The following is a 21,622-nucleotide window of genomic DNA, read 5'->3' as shown; positions in this document are numbered from 1 at the left end:
CTTTTTGCGGTTAGTAGCCAAATTTTGGCTACAGTCAGTTGAGATTTTTGGCTACAGATAGTTGAGATTATATACGATATCGTAACTTAGCTTTTGTTTTGAAGCATGCCATAAAGATATATGTGTATGTGGTACATTTTGGTAAAAAGTAAAAAAAACTACAATTTTGTGACCTTACCGTGTATCAAAGATGACGAATGCAAGGAAAACGTTTCTCGTAACAAACTGCTGTACGTACTTATGCTGAACATAGTTGCCGATTGCGCAAATGGCAGCCAGGTAATGCAATCCAGCCCTGGGGTTGTTAACATAGTACTAAATATTTATTCCTTTCTGAAAATGACTTGGTTTTTTCTTCAAAGCTAGTCTAAAGCTAACTTAGAAAAGGCTTATTTTTTTAATTTCCAACTGTGCTAGCGGTGGACTCTATGCCCGACATGCGGTCAAACATTCGACTCACATTTGCATGATCATGGCGGTGAAGAAAAGACCGGCTTCAATGTCATTGACCTGAGCTAAATCGATAGATGCCAAAGCACCGCTGCGATATCACAGCTATATGATGAGGTACAATACACTAATTGTGAATAAGTGTAATAAGTGTGAATAACGCAAACGCATTTAGACTTGAAGACATGACGACACCAGAACTTTTACTCGGGTTGCAAAATCGTTAGAAACAACTGAACACCCCGAAGAAACGCATGCTCCTCCCGCCAACTACAGTTTGTAAAGCTGGCACACTAACAGAAAGGTGCTTTCTACTTTTCGCATCATTACACATGCCCGAGCAAAAGCAAAAGAAAATTAAAACCATAAATATCTTCAGTGAATAGTACATTTCCAATTTTCTCTGCTAGATGACTTCAAAATCACTAATTTGATCCTTACGTCAAAATTATGTGAAATATAAAAAAAGTTAAAATTTAAATGAAAAACAATCAAAGTAAGATTGAAATTAAAATTTCAAACTAAAATGAAAATAAAAGTAAATTCAAAGTAAAATGAAACCGAAATGAAATTTATTGCGACAGTTGTTATAATAGACGATTTTTGTTTCCAATTTTTAAAGTTAGATTTTTTTCTTTTCAAAAAACAAATACAATTTTTTTTCAAATTTATTTTGTCTTATTTTCAATAGTTTTTTTCTTTTTTGTTTCAAAGTTACTTTTATATATTAAACACCTATTACTTTGTTAAAAAATCAGTTTTAAGATAACATAAAACATAAAACAAAGTACATTACTAATTTCTACGTAGTTTTATCCGTGACAACTCCAGGCCAGCATGCTACTGAATAGCACAACGGCCATCACCGTGTATTGGACCCCAAAAGACTGTGGTTTGAATTCAGTAAATTTTCGATGGGATTCGAACTCACAACGCAACGTACAGCACCCAGCAGTCACCTAGCGAAGACATCAGAGTCGGGAAAGGTCTGTCAGCCAGACTACAGCACCTCGGCAAGTCCACAAACCCTGGTTATGAGCTAGGCTCGAATTATAGGCGTGTGAACCCTGCAGAGTTCTATGATATTCAGACAAAGGTGATAATCGGTAGCTCCTGAACAGATTGTTTATGTTCTCTGATAAGCCAACGACTAGGGCAGTGTTTATCCCTCCCACCCAGTGTTTGCCGACGACCAACGTCACTATGACGTTGCCTATTATGTGCCCATGGCGGCGCTTGACCTTGATAAGCTGAATCCCGGGTCCCGCCTCATGCTACTCGGACCAAACGAAATCGAGTGAACCGGTCGATGTAGGGGCGACTCATTCCTCAATACTTGACTTGTGTTCGACATAGGAAAACGTGTCTCTTCGGAAAAATTTAAGTCACTTCGTCGTCTTATGAAGTCAATAGTGGTAAGTGGCAGTTTGATTTTGCCACCTCTCTGGTTTCGTTTGATTTGTCTTGTACAGTAAACCTTCAGGACAGAAACGTCAAGAGGATAACGGAACAAGGTCCAACAGTACTTGCACTATGTGAGACTGAAAAGACTGTGAAATGTATCTCAACCACGGCCTTTCCGATGTACTGTCAGATATCGGTAGCAGGCAATCGTTCTACCTAAGTTAGATTTGTAGAGTGACAGCAAGTGATAGTTACTTCAAATGTACTAGAATTTGATTTTGACGAACCATTGGCGTCATTCATACCCGTGTAGAAGTTCTCTTTCATAGTCTGTAGTTGCACAAATCATACAGTAGAGTTCAATTGAAAAGGGATTCTGAAGAAACTGCTCTATTTTTATCTAGTTAGGAAACATAAAAGTTGTCAGTCTGTCTCCACAAGCGCTGAAGTCTACAAAGTGTGGCAAAATATAGATGTAGCATTCCGTCGTAGCTATGCATGTGTTCCCGTTGCCACATACTCTTGATACGTTCTAGTTTTTTGACAGCTTGTCTTGACTTATTAACCATGAGGATAGTGTTCACCACTCGTCCGAAGGTCAAATATTTCTAAACATTAGATGTAGTACAGTAAGAATTGTTCAAATGTTCCGGCAAACTTGTTCTTAATAATATCAGACTATACTGAAATTCTAGTCATTTCCAGGTAATGATGTAAAATATAACAGTTTTTTTAAGATGAAACCACTCGCATAACGTATGTTGAGCAATATATATATATATATATATATATATATATATATATATATATATATATATATATATATATATATATAAACTCATATATATATATATATACATAATATATATATATATATATATATATATATATATATATATATATATATATATATATATATATATATATATTATATATATATAACTCATATATGCATGTTTCCGTAAACTCGATTTACCCGCCGACCCTTGACATCATTTTGGCATTATCAAAATGTTTTGAATAATTTCTTTAATATTTACCGTACTTTATGGGTCAGCAAACAAAAAAGAATAAATATAAAAAATATTCTCCGACCTACACACCCTAATTTTCAAAGGCATGCTACCGGAAACACAATTTTTTCATTTCGCCTTAGTAGTACTTGACTCCGGATATATGCCCTGAGCTGTGTTTTTGTTTATGACATTCACCTTGAACTTCTCGGTGTGTCAACGTACCAATTTATTTAATTTAACAACAAAAACCTTATTCCAGCTTTTGATCATACAGATTTTGACGTGGTGGCTATCCGATTCAGGCCCAAAGAACCGGATAACCACAACGTCTTTGAATATTAATCCTGAACGAGGGCTATAAAACTTCAAAAAGTGCGTTGGACAAGGCTGCCAGGAACGCAAACAAAAGCTCTCCACTTTGCCCCAAATTCTACACTTGGCTACTCTAAGTATTTGCCTGCACTCCCGCCTGGTCAGTCCATAATGACTGGATTTTTGGTAGTTTGAGAACGGCGACACCTAACTATATGTCAATTGTCCATCATGATTGACTTGAAATGGATACTGGCAAAATATTGAAAGTGCATGTTATGTTGTAAAATACCGAAGTCACCATTTTTGGTCGCAACTGAAAAGAAATGCGGTGCGACACAAGATCATGATAATTTGGAATATTTAAGCCCCACATTCCCTCAGACCACGATCATACGAACGCGATCGTGTATGTCCATAACCTCTAAAATCCAACATTGTATGGTATGTATTGCACATCAGCGACGAGTGTTACGCTTGCGATCGTGCCGATCGGTAAGACGGTATGACATGTATCAATGTCCAGTTCAAGTTACTTAAATGACAAAAAACTGATGTTTTCTCCCTTGGTATGGACAATCGGGTCCGGCATTCACAGGTGCAAAACATTCAATGGGACATATCACTAAAACAAAAATTGACCGACTTCGCCTGTTTGTCAACTCTAGCGTTTCCGGAGATTCGCTCGGCCCGTACCCCGGCCAGTACCTCAATCCCAGCTTTGTACGTAGCCGAATTTGTCTAATGTAGGCCTATTATATCCATGTAAGATATATATGTGGTCAAATTTTGATATTTTGTAGTCTAATTTTGATATGCTGATATATATATATATATATATATATATATATATATATATATAAATAAAAATATATATATATATATATATATATATATATATATATATATATATATATATATATATATATATATATATATATATATATATATATATATATATATATATATATATATATATATATATATATATATATATATATATGTTTAGGTCCCAATAAATAAAATGTGTTACCTAGTAGGGGTGTTCGTGATAAGTGGAACGGCGTTCATGACCATTCACTGACCATGCTTGGTTTAGACGTTAAATTTAAAATTTATTGTTATCAGTGCGTACATATTGACACACACCCCAACTGACTCATGAAGCTGGCAAAAGCTCTCGCAGAAATTTGTATGGGCAAAAGCTGGCATGCCGCCTCAGGGTATTATTTTTTGCAGAAGTTGTGAAATAATTATATAAGAAGAAGAAGAAGAAGAAGGTGCACGTAGCTAAATGACTCGGAGACAATTGAGGTATTGTCACACTTTAACACTGAGTAAGTACGTAACATATGTGGAATTTGATACTCTAATGCGCTGCAGTTTTCAATACCGTTTCCGCTTTTACTCCTTTATCGTGCCGAAATGCCGGTTGTTCGCCTCGTCAAGACAGGCTCCATATGTTTGATGGACAATGTGATTGTTGTCCTTTTCCTTTTTTTAACAATAATATACAATTGCAATATGTATAGATAATTAATTAATAATTTATTTTTGTTTCAATATACTGAGGGAATGTTAATAAGGAGTGTCATTTTTATATAATATGCATGAATATTATCAGAACGTTATACGCCTATTTGACTCTATAAAGTTGGTCAATGACGACATTAGGGCTGTTCTATTGAGATCCTTTTCAATTGTAAAATCTCATGCAACTATCCAGTTCTGCGCATGTCCTGTTGGTTCGGTCAAAATGCCCATTGAACTGTCCAAAATTGTTGATCAGTGCGGTGTGATTTCGAAATTTTCAAATTTACAGCAGCTAACATGAGTCTATTGACTAGGGCGGTTAGGTACCTGGTACTTTCTCAGTTTTATGTTGGCAATTTTTCCCAATGGGCCACTCAGTGCGCGCCCCGAAGAACATGATTATTACTATCAGCGACTGATAATTGTCTACTGCATTGCATACGGTAGCTAGTACACTGTTCATAACTACGAATGTCGACGTGTTTTGCGTCGAGACTCATATTTTAGAGTGAAAAAACATATATCAAGACCATAACTAAACGAATATATTATTGATAGTCGCTGAAAATTCTAATGACGCCATTTCCGGAAAGAAATTTGAAATTAATTATTTTGACTTTTATGAATTTACTTGATTTTTACTTTTCCGTCGAGACAGAATTTTCTCAGATTATAGCTTGGAAGAGATTCCAAGAAAAGTCCTATCCTAAAACTTCATATATGTTAATGATAATTTTACGTTTAAAAGACTTTTTAATGCAATTGAACAGACAGAAAAGCGCGGCTAATTTTTCTATAGCGAAAAAAAGGAATGGATCTACTAGAATTGATTTACACATGTTACAGATTCAGACTTCAATGCCTGTATTCGGTATCGTTATTTCATGACTGTATATAAGCGGACTACCGACAGCCGCGCGTGTCGTTCCGGGTCAGTGCAGTTTCAACGTTTCGTTCGCGCCCTACCGGGCAGTGGATACTATTCCGTCTCTAAAGTCATGTTTCAAAATGTTGGTAAAAAATACAACAGTGACTACAGTAAGTACGATATTTTCAATCGCGTTTGAAGTCACAACACACGGTAGCCAGTCACCTGATGGAGAAGCAACAGACAGAAAAGCGCGGCCAAATCCGAGAGAATAGAGGCAAATAGAAGGAGAATGAGAAGAATACCCGAATGTAAACTCACTCTAGTAGGGGCACCTTTGGCGCAGGCCTGCGAATACAGCTCCGAAATACCACTGAAACCAATAGCTTAGTGACAGAAAACGGATAATTTACTTAGACTACATTCTGTAATTTGCCTATGGTTTTCTGGCCTTGCATTATCGAGCTACCAGGAGCTTTTGCATTATCTGACCCCGACTCTCGTGGAGACATTATTGGACGTCACAGAGGCGTCGCCATGGCAAAGCTCACCACTCCACCCAAGTAGTAAGACAAACAAATGAAACAAACAAATGAACCATACATGTATCAATGGATAACCGAAGTCGTGGAGGTCACTCGAGGTCAGAACTCATTGGCGTGTCGTCCATGCATTGGTCGGGTATTTCGTCTCAAGAATGATTTCTTCCTAACAGTTCGGACGTACACGGAAGACCTTTAGAGGCTTTACAAGCACGATGGAAAAAAAGAACAAAAATTACAGTGCGTTCTATACGAAATTACAGTGAGTTCTACAAGGTCAATGATTATGAGAACTAATACGCGGAAATGAGCTAAATATTAGCAAATCTAGCAACAACCAGATATGAACTGAATATGCTCACGTGTTTTACAACAGGTTCATTAATAGTAGTACGCTTCACAGAACAATAAGATATATTTTATCACTATATGAAGCAGGTTCTTTCAACATCGCACAGTACTCTCAGATTTTAATCACTAATTACAAAACTGTATTGAATATGCACATAAGCTGTTAATTAACTTGACACTGCTCAATGCTTCATGGGACAATTAGATATCCATCAGATCAACATTTGCAGCACGTTTTATTTAATTTAATGCTGTAATTTTAGAGTAATTTCACTAATTACAAAGTTTATTAAATATGCAAATAATCCCTTAATTAGCTTGACACTGTTCAATGATTCATAGCACAATTAAATATTTATCAAATCAATATCTGTAGTACGTTTCACAAAATTTGGTGCCGTAATTTCAGAGTTATATACCTAATTACAAAGTTTATTAAATATGCAAATGAACCATATTTAACTTTACACTACTAAATGCTTTACAACACAGTTAGATATCTGTCAGATCAGTATATGCAGCAGTTTTCATCACATTTGATGAAGTTATTTCGGAGATATATGACTAATAATAAAACTTCATGAAATATGCAAATGAGCTAATTCTTAACTTGACACTGTTCAATGCTTCTCAGTACAATTGGATATTTATCATATCAACATCTGTAGAAGGTTTCATCAAATTTATCGCTGTAATTTTGGTGCAATATCACTAATTACAAAGTTCATTAAATATTCAAATGAACCCTTAATTAAGTTCACACAAGTAAATGCTCTACACCACAATTAGATATCTGTCGGATCAGTATCTGCAGCAGATTTCATCACATTTTGTGCAGCTATTTTGTAGTTATATCACTAATTAAAAAACTTCATAAAATATGCAAATACCTATTTGTTAACTTGACACTGCCAAATGCTTCTCAGTACAATGAGATATTTATCAAAACAATATATGTACCAAATTTCAAAGACTTGGGTGCCGTAATTTCAGAGTTATATACCTAATTACAAAGTTCATTAAATATGCAAACGAACCCTTAATTAATTTCACACTACTAAATGCTTTACACTACAATTAGATATCAGTCGCATCAGTATCTGCAGCAGATTTAATCACATTTGGTGAAGTTAAGTCGGAGTTATATGACTAATTACAAACCTTCATAAAATATGCAATGACCTATTTATTAACTTGACACAGCCCAATGCTTCTAAGTATAATTAGATATATATCAGATCAATATTTGTTGCAAGTATCACCAAGTTTGGTGCAGGAATTTCAGCGTTATCTCACTAATAACAAAAGTTCATTAAATATGCAAATGGGAAGGTAATTGACATGACACTCACAGTATCATCATAATGTTCTGAGATTGTCATCTGTGAAAAGTTTCATGAAATTTTGTGCAGTAATTCTTGATATATGTCTACACTGTCATTGCCGTCTCCATAGGGAAACCATTCTACGGAAAAAAACGATATTGCATAACTTCATTGATATGCAAGCCACACTAACCAAAATCTAATCAGTTCTTGCAAGTAGCATATGGTACCTGTGAACCCAATCTGACTTGAATCCGTTCAGGCGTTTTTGAGTTATCGTGTAAACAGACAGACAGACAGACACACACACACACAAACACTAACACACACACACACACACACGAACAGACAGACAGACATCGCTAAAAATGAAATAGATATAAAGGGCTATGAAGTTCAGCGGGAAAGTCATACAATGCAATGTATTAAAAGGTGGAAATTGTAATTCCTACAATAAACCAGAAAAAAAAAAAACATGTACAAGTTTGTGGAACGTGTTACGTAATACCGTATTGTATGGAATCAACTGTGCACGCGCGTGCGTCTGAATCGTTCTTTTCAGAGTTTGTGTTTAGGCTGGACTCCTGTACCCTCGTTCAAACTTTACTCATAAATAACAACATTGTCCTCCTGTATTTAACATTAACATATTATAATGAGGTGATAAGCGGTGCACTCAGGTATTTGGTTGCGGATATAAAACCTCTTGGGTGAAAATAAGCATAATTGGGTGATTAAACTCTTGGTGATTATTTCCCTCCGAATACGCTAATTTTGACCTCAGATGTCTTATTTCAGCAAGCAAATACCATCGCTTGCCGTTTATAATTATATAAATTAAACTTGTGTAGCGATCGGTTCAGTTTGAATGTGAAAACCGTTTTCATGGAAATATCATAGCTTGGCAAACCTTGATTTAGTAGTTTGGCTTTTTTCAAATATAACCTTCGACTCCGCGATCTGTAGTAGCATGCGTTTCGAAATCAAATGTTGGTCGTCACCTATTTCAATGCAACTATATTTTGGTTTGGTGCATGACAAGACTTATTCTTCCAGCATTGGGACTAATATAGTAGGGCAGTCAAAGAAGATTGTCGTGTAAAAAGGTGTTTTCGCTTTGGCAAGAGGGGAGCTTAGAAGACTAGTGAGAAGGTTAGGGAAGTTTGTCATATGTTGTTAGGAGGCAAGCTACGGATTTCAAGTCTCTTTGCAATTTCTTCAATTAGTACATGTGTATGTAAAACGCCCTTGGTCGCAATTTTTCAACGTCGGGTGCTTGGCTGCAAAAGATGGAATGTGTTTCTGTCGATATTTCTGTGAATGTACGGGAGCGTTCAGTCATTACGGCCGGGGGTGGGTCGGCAAAATCCACGGGGTGGTCACCTTAAATTTGAAAACTTCAAATGGGGGTCATGTATTTTTTAAACAGCTCAGAGGGGGGTCACTTAAGTTTCATAAGTATTCGTCCAGTCACAAAGCAGTTTCAGTGTTCAGAAATATTCTGAGAGATAAAAATGATTCGCTAAATGATTTCATTCTCTGAAGTCATTTAAAGTGTGAGTCCAGCCACATTTTGAGGCTTTTTTTGTTTGACTTGAGGCCTATACTCTAGTTATGGTTGTCAATGAAATTGGTATAAATAAAACAAACATTTACACACAAAGCGAAACTTATTTGAGCGGTTTTTAGACGGTTGTATTGTGTTATTTTGACGAAAACACGGGAAAAGTTGCACGTTTTGACTTCAATCATGGCGACATTTTCCGGAAATTGCCGAGCTCGCCCAGTTTTGGTGTAAGTAGCTGTGACGTCACTATTAGAACGCGGGATGCATTGACTATGGTGATAGTGATAATGTCATGAGGGAAAGCAGTGCAACGGAGAATGTCATCGTCACAGAAGATATGACAAAGTTGTTCAGAATTTACATGCCTGCAGATTTTAACAGGCGGGACCTTAACCTAAACGAGAACAAGAGCGGAATTCTTGTTGACAGTCTATGACGAGCCGACCACAGTCCAACACACTAGTGCACTACCGTAAACGAAACCGCGTTAACCTCAAGCTACCAAAATATGAACGAAGTTTGGAGTTGCCATCCCACCTCATTATTACTTATCAACATAAATTGCCTTGTTCAAAATCTGTATACAAAAATTTGAATTACACCGTGACGTTTGTAGATGAATGTAGTAGAGATCAAGTCCAAAATTGTCCACCGTTTAACACACATCTTTCTGATCCACAGCTGGAAGTGGAACCGGCTGAGGGTCACGTTAGCATAAAAACCAAAGTAGTATTCTCGTCGCAAAATCATCAGTTTGGCGTTATTAAACCTCACATGAAGTTGGGCAATTTTAAAAACATGTGACCGTGAAGACATGTCAAGCAAATTCTCGGGAAGAGATAATTTAAAATTGACATGATGGAAATATCGGGCACACTGGCACCCGAGGCCGGGCGGCTCAGCAGGCCATTTCTGTGACGGAGTGATCATCTACGCTTTCGCAGGTCTTTTCTTGATTAAGTGTCAGCGATATAAAGCAAAGTCTTCATTTTTTCATAACTATGAAATTCTCAAAGAAGCTAAAATATTTTAGGGGAGACTTAGTCGGACAGAAGGGAACAGATGACGACAACGCCACTGCTTCGTCAGCAGTAGGAAACTTCTTCGCTACACCTTTTGTCACTGTTACTGGCAGCGCCATGCTGTATTATACACAACCTATCGTTCGGTCTCGCAAAAAGTCAGTCCATCACTACATACAGTTTTTAGGAATAAGTTAGATATATCTCCCAACGTTACTGATTATAGAGTCACACATACGTGAGATGTAGTACTTGTATTTATTGTATTTATTTATAATCACTTTCGTAAAGCAGCTGAATCGGCGTTCGGTCCTGGTGGATGTAAATACGGCCATACATTTCCGGCCCCGCATCGCCTCGACATGTTTTGGGCAACCTGTCGCAGTCTTGCTGCTGTTCTCACTCGTGTCCACAGTTGATGATGATACACGCGGACGCTTTCTGGTGACAATGGTCGTACTGGTACGGCATTGCGATCATATAATCAATGTAGTAGCTCCAGGAATTAAATTCTATCTTACCGTCCATCTGGCTTCCGAACCGTGTGCATTCGACGCGAAGTCATAAGGCCAAGACACGGCATGCGAGGTACTTGAAAATGTGCACCACAGAAAACGCTCGTCTGTATTCCTCATTTCAGACCCTTTCTTGTAATTTTGGCAAATACGGCATCCTACTTAAAGTGCATGTTAGACTGGCAATGGCTGCGGTTACTTCAGCTACCAAAAGGGTAACTTCTCACCATGGTGAAGCCACAGCGGTAAGCATTCGCTATGGCCGTGGTGAACACGCTCACTCGTACGTTCAATTAGTTACGTCATTTCCAGTGGCAATGCCAGCGAATTCCGAAACGACCCTAATGGCAGCCAACTTTCAAATTCGCACAACATATTGCATTTTTATAATATTTAACCGCGTCGTTTCCTTGGGATGATCCATTTATTTGATAAAGTAGGGATGGCAAAATTATATAGCATTTTAAGCAAAATTAACTTTGAATTTATGCGGGACATACATTTTAACTATAAATCTGAAAAAAGTATAATTATCTGTTACATGAACATCTTGACTAGGCAACTCTGGGGCTTGTCTTGCTGTAAATCGAGCTCACCGAAGGCAATGAACAATTCCTCTTACTTATAGTGAATTTCAAAATAGCTTGGAATTACAATGTGCTAGGGTTATTAGAAAAAACGTTTCTGGCAATAGAAAATAACGTCAACTGCATCTATTGCAAACGTTCTCATCGGGTAGATTTTGCAACAATTTAACGCAATACGACGTCCACTGTTCTCACTCACAGAATACGTTGAGTGTAGGAAAAACCAATCGTTGTACCAGCCCGTACACACTGTACCGAGGAAAAACCTATCGAAAGGGTTCTGTGCAGTTTCATCGCCGGGAAATGCGATAAAGGCAATATTAAAATAATTCCAGCAGTCAGTGTACGGGTGAGTTTTCCAGTGGGAGCGTGGCAACACAAAGTAATCGTTGTTTTGGGTTAAATTGTTGCAAACTTTATGGAAGTAGACCGTTTTTAATGAATGCAGGTGGCGTCATTTTCATACATACATACATACATACATACATACATACATACATACCGTCGTTGCGCATTCTCCTCAGTAGCTCCTTTCCTTTGGAACTCTCTACCCTTAGGCATAAATCGTTCATCTTTAAGAGAGCATTTTAATTATAACTAAGATCGTAACGAGCGTTGTTGAAATGTTGATACTTGGCGCCATATAAATTTGTTTAAGAGACAGACATTTACACCCTCAATGTAGGCTTAATAATCGACCTGGCAACATTTCTCGCGAACAGAATATAGGAGTATTAAATATTACATCAGATGAAAAGATTGTTTGACCTTCGGAATCTTCAGCCTTGACGATGAAAGTTTGTGCGATTCTAATTTATTTGCCGATATCAAGGCAGTGTGGATGAGTAGATACACGTTGAAAGGTTAAAAACAATTAATATTTGAGAGTTAGGGTGGTGAAAAGTCATGATAAGTAGGTTTCAAAGGAAAGAAGGCGACAGACAGAAAGAAAGGTTATTAGTAGCCTAATGTAATGTAAGGAAAATGCAAAGTATTATTGGTTATGAAAAAACGATAACCTGGTAAATTTCTGAAACAGTATAATAGCCTGCTGTCAGGAGATGGTAGTCAGTCAATGAAGATATTGTCCTAAACTAACTTCATAATTTGTCTTTGACTTTCTTTAGCTTGTTTATCACTTGACCAACACTTTTTTTTTAGTATTCGATCATCAAAATATTGTTATTCCTCTTTCAGATAGCACTCACTACTGTGGACATGCGTCACACTATATCGACTAGATCTTTGACCACATTTGTACTCGTCTTTGTGGGATTTACCAATTGCATCGTTCTTTTTGTGATGGTCGGCATTTATACAGATCATGCAGGATATTATGTGGAAGTAAGAAGAACACGTGACAGCAATGTGCCTTTGATAATCGCTGAAACTGGCGGTAGAGAGATGTTTCGTGCTAACGCCATCAACATGGAGCAAACTCAAGGTGTACCTGCAGCAGTGAATGTAACGACATATCGGAAAAAAACATCGCCTATAAAGAATTCTACGAAGGCAATTGATTCTCCGATTAAAGTTGATGTTAACGGCATAGTTAATTCAAGTTTGGGACGAGATGTGAAGAAGCGTAATAATCAAACTTTCAATAGTTCCGATATTTTGATTGGCAGAAATAAAACCCTGTCATTAAATAACGTGGAAACAGAACAGAACGATAGTAAAAAAGAGGAATCATGGCTTATGGATATTTTTCAAAGTATCCGAAAAAATTGGACTTTCAACGAGAAGGAAGCTACAAATCTCAGGTAACCTATATTATCTTTACTTGTCAATTGTATTAGCTCTCATTCAGTATACAAAAAGGCTTATCGTATAAGATGAATCATTTCATTTGCATCTCATTTACATGTCGCTGTATATATGTATGTATGTATGTATGTATGTATGTATGTATGTATGTATGTATGTATGTATGTAAGAATACGTATGTATGTATGTATGTGTGTATGTATGTATGTATGTATGTATGTATGTATGTATGTATGTATGTATGTATGTATGTATGTATGTATGTATGTATGTATGTTTGCCAAGAATTGGTCCGTCCAGATCAAAAAACTCCTAAACCACAGCAGCTACCGTCTCAGTATTTAGTGTACAGGTGCACCCAGGGGTGGAGATGTTAATTTGTTGAAATGAACATGTCAGTTTCAAAATATATGAAAATGAAGGGGAAAAAATCCTGCAAAATGCTAAAACTCAGTAACCATTGATCAGATTTGGTTGAAAATTGGTATGTAAGTTCCTTTAGGTATTCAAAATTAGATGTGTACAATTTTGGATGGAATTTGCATGTTTGTATTTTTGGGATAATTTTTTTAGTTTTTAGTCAATAAATCTCCTTCTTTCAAACGGCTTTTCTCATTGCTTTGAAAGTTGGTATCTACCTTCCTCGGGATGACCTCAGTCAAGTTTGAAAAAATTGAAGTGAATTTTTTGTATTTGTAATTTTGGGACAATTTTCCCAATTTTCTGTCAAAATTTTTTCTCCAAAATAAAAAAATACTCATCTGGTGGCTATGATATTTGGTATTCAGGTTCATAAGGTTGATCAAAATGTGATGTGTGCAAATTCTTATGAAATTTTCAATTTTGTATTTTTAGGCAATTTTTGTCATTTTCAGTCAAAAAATGTATTACTCAAAACCTACTCGTTGATAGCTTTGATATTTAGTTTACAAATTCCTAGGGTTTATCTTAATATGATATTGAAATCAGGATCAAATCTTCAATTTTGGTATTTTAAGGGCAATTTTTGCCATTTTTGTAAAAAAATTTGTTTCACAAAATCTACTTTTCTTATAGTTTTGATATTGAGTATAATATTCCTATGGATGATCTTAATTAAATGTGTTCGAATTATATCTTCTTTAATTACGTATTTTTACAGCTACTTTTGCAATTTTGGTCTGGCTAAGCTGAAGTGGACTATCAAACATTTTATTCCTTAACAGCACGTGTTGATGGAAAAAAACTTACAGAAATAGTCAGCTTAATTGATTCTATAACTATTTCAGGTATTGATATGAACAAAATTAATAAATATTGTTTTTTGAAAAGATTTTCTGACTTTTGGCAATTTGATACTTACAGGAACTAAGAGTATATAATGTGTTGACTTAGTAAGCATTTCATATTGTAGATTGTATTTGGTGTTGAAATGCGGTAAAAAAAATCATTAGAAAGCACAGCAACAAATATATTCCAATAGTTTTTCAATATGTAAGATTATAAACGTTATAAATAGCTCACACACTTCTTATCTGTCATTGTATCCTTTATGTAAACAATTAAAATAGTCAATAATAAGGGGTGTACCATTTGATATCCTGATGGAGGATCTAGAAGATTATCGAAAAAAAAAATCCCAGCAAATGTCAGTGGAAAACAAATCCGCCAGAAAAGGCTTGACAAAAAGAGAAGGTGGGAGAGTGGAAAAAATAATGTACAATGGATCAGGTAAAAATAATTCTACCTCATCAATCTTCCAGGCCCATCGCCAGGATATCAAATTGTCCACCTCAAATGTCTTTGTGCACACATTTCACAGTGAGAATATCTCACTTAAAGATTCCAAGTCAGGTCAGGATTTGGAAGGAATAGTTAAGTTCACCACTATTCCAAAAGTTGATCTCAGTACATCACCCTTGTGACATATTGGTTTTGTAAGTTATTCCGAAAGTGGATGCTCTAGTTGCACTGGAAATAAGGAATGTTTACTTTTCTTGATAGGGTTTCTGTGTTAATGGTTGTTTGTTGAAATCTCTCCATGTATCTAGTGTACAAGCAAAATATTAACATTGGTTGCATGTTATGCATTTTAGTCAAGGTCATCTCTTGTTCATGAAAATCAAGAAAAGGTAGCTGTTTGCCTGTATTTGTCAACACATAACTGCCTTCCAAGTTCTTTGTCTTAAAAATCATCACATATGTAGAAAGAAAACAAGAAACTAATCAAATTGATGTGTAATATTTACCCTGAGTGCCTGTATATATAACTATTTTATCATTATATTTATCATTTATTATATTTTTATCATTCTCCGTGGGCAAAGTCACACTAGGGGCCAATGTCATCACTGCCAGTTTGTGTATGTCAGTCAGTCTGTATGTCCATCTATCTGCCAGGCTTTCTGTTGACCAAGTTTGTGGAGCTCATAACTGAATAATTTCGATATTAATTAAATGTGGCCAGCTTCGGAATGCTTTGATGGTTATCTATAACCGAATGGAATCTTGTAAGCGTTGATAAAAGAATAAGAAAAAAAAATGATTTTAAATATGCAATGGTTATATTGATAAGAGAGCTATTACTTTATTATTTGGTACATATGTTAGGAGGAACAATGTATGTGATATTTTGGTTGAAAAGCATAACATTGGTATATATGAATTTTTGGATTTTTTCCGGACTTTTTGTCAAAAGTCTTGTTTTCATGAATCACATGTCAAATACCAGGTATCAAATTTGGATTTTAAGTTCTTAAGGAGCATCTGATTATTATGTATCAAAATATTGATGAAATTTGTATAGTAAATGTGAGCGAATTGGAAAACAGAAGTTTGCAGTGCAGCAGACACTGTGTTTCACAAAAAAAAAAACTTAGCACAGAGCTATCTATATGTTGTGTTTCAAAGACGTTTTTGGGTACCGATCTAGTAATTGGGGCTACATTTTGCATGTTTTATTCAAAAATGCCAAATATGATATTCTTGGAGTCCGTGGTCCAATCGGAAAACTTGAGCATTTCTTCACATTTTACCTTGTATTTTTGGTAGATAAGTGTACATGCTCAATTGCAAATTAGTATTTGTTCAAATGAAGTCAAACGTTACTAAAATGCTTATGAGCTACAAAAGTCTAAACTTTGTGATGATCTCAATAAACAAGGCTCAGATTGCCTTGGCAAGGCAGCTTAACATCATATTGTACAAAAAATGTTGCATGGAAGTCGCTTTGAGTAAATCTAGAAAAACAGATCTTGTATACAACCAGTCTTCTATTTTCAAGATACAGGATAACATAAGTATATTCATAAAAAGTGTTATCGGTATAGTCAATAAACTTTGTTGCGTAGTCCAACAAGGTCATGTTATTAATCACCAACTCCTACAACTCTGGTTGTTAAAATGACCATTTTGTGTGAAACAAAATAATGCTTCGAAATTTGGTTTGAAAGGATTTTTTTCATTGTCATATTGTATATTTATAGAATTGTTTGTCCGTGTAAGTCAAGTAATGACTTCTAAACAAATCCCTGGTTTGATGCTATTAAATTTGGTTAAAATGGCTTTAAAACAGATGTAAATATATGATGCTTCAGGCTTCTTGGTATGTTTATATATATATATATATATATATATATATATATATATATATATATATATATATATATATATATATATATATATATATTGTTGTTTTAATCCCTCAAGGTGTGAATGTTCCATTGTTATGTTTATCTAAACCAGCTGGTGCCATTGTATTGCCATTGTAGAAAAGGCAGGTCTGTGAAATTGATCCTCATAGGGTAGTAGTCCTAAGTTAATTGAGCCTTCCCGTAATGTTTGTTTCTCTTTTCTTCTCGTGCAATAGCAGTTTATATTTTCGTCATTATATTCAAGAAATTGAAGGAGAATGGTCTCTTGTAATTGTCTTTTTTACAAAGGTCAGCCGTGAACTATCTTTCGTTTCACAACGTCTAACTTAACTTATACCTGTTAGTAAACATCTGCCGTTGCATTGAATTGAGTACGAGAGAAAAACTCACACTTTCTCAGAGTATCAAACAACAACGCTGAAATTCGTACACGGATGTGGGCGTTCAGTCTTGAATGTGGCCAGCTTATGTCGAACAAACAATTAATCTCATTTACGTTTCATGCTTTAAAAAAATCTGTGTATCTTTCTGCAAGGTCAAATGATCTTACATTAACAAAGTCGTTCCTTCGCAAGTAGCCTTTTACAAACCAGCATCGGTGTTCGTTTTACAGGTAATCTTGTCTGTTGCCCGAGTCTAAATGGTAGTCCTCCTGTGATCGTTTTGCCGTGTATTACGTCAGTGAAACAGTAATCACCGACCACAATTGAAAGGAATGTCGAAATATCTTTTTCAAGAGATGGCCCCAATCTTATAATTGGTATTGGGGAACAACCAGTCGGGTTTTACATGTTTCTGGGGATCCTACACTTGAATGCCGGGGTATAATAATAGTGGCAAATTTTTAATTCTTGATTGAATTACTGACTGTCTGCAAGAGCAGTTTGTCATCAAGCAAATCCCCAATAGACGTTCTACTCATTTACCGTAACGTTTAATATTAAATAGCTTCGATCAGTGAACACAACTTTGGTCTAAATTCATCGTCATCGCAGGTCATCAAGACTTAAGATAAGCCTATGGGCTAACGGATTCATTATTTTCCTTACTGTCAGTCGTATGTTGCGACGATCACTCATTTAATTGAGTGTAGTTTTACTATCAGTAATTGTTATTACTCTTGACCTCCCATAGTACGTTTTATTGCCATCATTATAATAATGTTTTATGATGTCATGTCTTACCAAATACTGCAGATCACTTCTGGAGGAAAAATGTCAAACACAGGAAATGTTCCTCACAACACAACAGAATACACCGCTGAACTCCAGTCTGAAATATGAAGCCGAAAGGACTACTACAATTGACGTAACTGCAGCTGTGCACAAACGGTTTCCAAAAGTATGTTCGAGATTGTTTTATCAATATATAACCTGCATCTATGTATTTCTGGTGCGAGCCTTATATTGATCAATCTGCGTTCATCTAAGGGGAATGTTTGTCTTATGTAAAGGGCTGTACAAGCTTTACACGAACTATCGATAAACAGAAGAAACTTTTTCAAAAAATTTCACGTGTGTGTATCTATTTATCTATCTCTCTTCATTTCAATATATCTGTCTATACGTTTGTGTGGATCTGTGGCATGCGGTTTCTGTTTGTATTGATTAGTTTAAAGGAAACGAATGATATATTGCTGGCATTTAATATAGTCGAGGTTGCGTTGAAAAGCATTGTACATAACTTCAATATTCTATAGTGAGACACTTCTGCCTAAAGATGAATTAATCTTTTTTTGTTTCCTTAACTTGTACTCTCTCGTTTACTCAGACAATGCCGTATATTAGTGAATCGTTCAATAAATGCAGCATTGTTGGCAGCAGTGGGATACTTTTGAACTCGACATGTGGCCAGTCAATAGACTCATCAGACTTTGTGGTGAGGTGAGTCTTTATTCTCAAAAGTTCCGCATCTTAAAAAGAAATACTCAATTTTAAGACTTTCAAATGAGTAGGTCTTCATTTGACACGGAGTATCAAGATTACAGACAGCTTTTGTGATTTAGTCACAAATGAAAATCTGATTTGTGCATTTGATTTTAGATTTAATCTTGCTCACGTACAAAAATTTGCCAAAGATGTCGGCTCTAGGACGGACCTCATCACCTGTAATCCCGGGATATTAAAAACACAGTAAGTGATCGTCCTATAGGACCTGTTAAGAGTATCTAGTAATTAAATTTTATTTTAACAGATTTAGAGTCACCATTTCTGTCCGCTTGCATTACTTATACAAGTAAATCATGAAAAGATCAACAACGTTTAATTACGTTCGTGAGCACACTGTGCAAACTGTACAGTAGTGAAATTCAGGAAAGTAAACACGCTGGTGTTCTTGATCATTTGTAGACAATGCTAGCGCTCTAGCTACCAGTGCATCGAAGTCTCCTATACAATATTCATTACCAATTAGACAATATCATGCGGCAGCCACAAATGAATCACGCCAATGTTCAAGAATAAATAAATATACATTAATAATTCTTTGTAGGTATGATAGTGTATCAAGGAAAGGAAGTAGGGGCTTCACGGCTTTCATGACGAGAGAGTATCCAAAAGCAACATTGCTTTTGTCAGCTTTTACGCACCACTTCACGTCGAAACTCTCTTTTCGGGCACAGGACGCGCTGAAAGGCCAACATCTCAACGTCGTCTATTTACATCCTCTTCACCACACGATGGTAAAAAGGTTTTGGAAAAGTCAGAAAGTTAATGAAGTAAGAGTAAGTTCAGGTAAGATTCGCTATTGCAGGACTAAGACAAAGACTTAACGGCAGCATCGCGTCACACGTACGTGCCAGCAGTGCAGGGTGCCGATTATCACTTGACTTGGTGATACTCCTTTATCACATCTCCAGAAAAAAAACATGACTGCGTTAGTTCACCACAGTGGACTTTCCTGTGGATACTCGAACATCTCCGAAATAATTACTAAACATTTTTGTTTAATTAAGCAAGGTCATGCCTTTTCCACTGTGGTTCCGAAGTAGTGTCGAAACTGTCTCCGTTTTGAAGAAACTAACTGTTAGTTGCTTGTTCATTTAAGATTTCTAGAGATGTACACGACAAAATTTTAAATATAACTGTCCATCTCTCCGTACCACGTACATTCGAGTCTGTTTGCAAAGTCTGGCCATGGGTTATGTGCAAGCTGGAGGCCATTCGACATAATATACAGATAGCCCCTGAGATAAGTATCAAGAATGAATGCAAGCGAAATTAAAAACCCGCTGACATTTTCCAATATGTTTTTCCCAAACAATTACTGTATTTTAATTGACCACACTTAATTAAAAAAAACTTTCTCTATCTCTTTTTAGGATTACTACTCTTTACTTCTATGATGAGTTTTTGTAAAGAGGTTCATCTCTATGGTTACTGGCCTTTCGCGGAAGATCCGGACGGCAATCCTCTGCTTTATCATTACTTCGATGAAAACGCGATCATGCTATCAGACAGGAAGTTAAAGAAACGATTACATAATATGCCTGAAGAGTTCGATAAATACCGTACTTGGCATAACAAAGGCGCCATACGATTGCATGTGGGACAGTGTACCTCGCCGCCTTAAACATAATCAACGAGCTACTGTTCTGCCGTTACACGTTTTAGTAGATAAATTTATTTTAAAACTAAAAGAAGACTTTGGTATCCTTATCCACAAATATCCCCTTCTTCTGAACAATTTTGAAGAGGGTCGTGATTATCAAACACCGGTGTACACAGATAAGTTTCCTTCCACCACCATGCACGCAAATGTTTCAACAATAAATTTAAAGTAGGGGTACCATTTTACTGCTGAGCGATATATTTTAGCCCATCTGAAAGGAACACAAATGTTGTGCAAGTCGATCTGCTGACACTTTACTAAACATTTGAAAGTTTTAAATTCGTGCAAATGAAATATACGGCAAAATTTCCCATGATATTTCCTTGCCGATTAAGTCAATAACTGCATCAAAGTTTCCTAATCAACCTGGCATCATTAAGAGATAATACTCATGTTTATACGGTGCACTTTGTCAACATTAATGTTTGTATGGCATCACCTTAATTTTCCCAGAGTATTGATTTTATTTTAGAGATTGAAGTAGCAGACAACCTTTTTAGAATTGTGTAATATTTCCACTACGGCTAAAATAACTTAGTAAAATCAACTGTGAACTGATACATTGCACATCTATGCTCTAGCGTTTCTTTAAGATGGAGTGCGAGTCATTACGATTTGAAAACTATTATCTTCACTACACTCTATAGAACTTGGCATATTAATTTGCTATAGTGAGGTTAAATTATTGTGTAGGTTTTTTGAAGTGATGTAGCGATCATATCTGATGAATATTATTTCTGTAATCCTATATGAAAATAACATGCAATAAATTTGTTCTTACGCAGACATACATTGCATATGGTGAAGCTTATGTTTCCTAAAGTTCCTTTTTACGGGCGTTGCACACAGATCACGACTTCTCATTCCAAGTACATCACCTATCTCACATTTTATTCATCAAATTTGTTATCATGCACAAACTGACCCAGGCGGTAATTGCCATATTGACTCCCTTTTCAATACAGCGAGTTGTGGCCTGGAGTTGTCACTGATAAAATACGTCAAAATTATAAGTGTGTTTTGCTTTATGATAAATATTATTTAAAAAGTGATTTTTTAAACAAACGAATTCGTGTTAAATAAATTAATATCGAAACAAAAACAAAAAAAATATTGCAAATG

General features: G+C 35.9%; 1 protein-coding gene across 3 annotated transcripts; it reads left to right on the top strand.

The window, feature by feature from the left end:
- Positions 1 to 1,684: 1,684 nt before the first annotated feature.
- LOC139115831 (alpha-2,8-sialyltransferase 8E-like) lies at positions 1,685 to 21,286 on the top strand. Of its 3 annotated transcripts, none has more exons than XM_070678210.1 (7): positions 1,685 to 1,865; positions 12,690 to 13,255; positions 18,088 to 18,232; positions 18,662 to 18,774; positions 18,934 to 19,023; positions 19,382 to 19,623; positions 20,211 to 21,286. In XM_070678210.1, the coding sequence occupies exons 1-7, from the start codon at positions 1,851 to 1,853 to the stop codon at positions 20,459 to 20,461; spliced, it is 1,422 nt and encodes a 473-aa protein (XP_070534311.1). In that variant the 5' UTR covers positions 1,685 to 1,850; the 3' UTR covers positions 20,462 to 21,286. The 3 variants fall into 3 exon arrangements, with proteins under 3 accessions (XP_070534311.1, XP_070534312.1, XP_070534313.1); XM_070678212.1 differs by lacking the exon at positions 1,685 to 1,865 and adding an exon at positions 4,425 to 4,519; XM_070678211.1 differs by lacking the exon at positions 18,934 to 19,023 and having other exon boundaries at positions 1,747 to 1,865; positions 20,211 to 20,586.
- The last annotated feature ends 336 nt before the right edge of the window (positions 21,287 to 21,622 follow it).

The sequence above is a fragment of the Ptychodera flava genome, chromosome 17 (assembly GCF_041260155.1).
Source record: "Ptychodera flava strain L36383 chromosome 17, AS_Pfla_20210202, whole genome shotgun sequence".
NCBI lineage: Eukaryota > Metazoa > Hemichordata > Enteropneusta > Ptychoderidae > Ptychodera > Ptychodera flava.
Note: the sequence above shows the minus strand (reverse complement) of the source record. Positions and strands in the feature narration are given on the sequence as shown.

Bases quoted from the DNA above. Each gene is read 5' to 3' on its own strand.
- LOC139115831 (XM_070678210.1), top strand. The intron at 18,233-18,661 runs GTATGTTCGAGA...TCGTTTACTCAG, and splicing joins TGCACAAACGGTTTCCAAAA to ACAATGCCGTATATTAGTGA. The intron at 19,024-19,381 runs GTAAGTGATCGT...AATTCTTTGTAG, and splicing joins CCCGGGATATTAAAAACACA to GTATGATAGTGTATCAAGGA.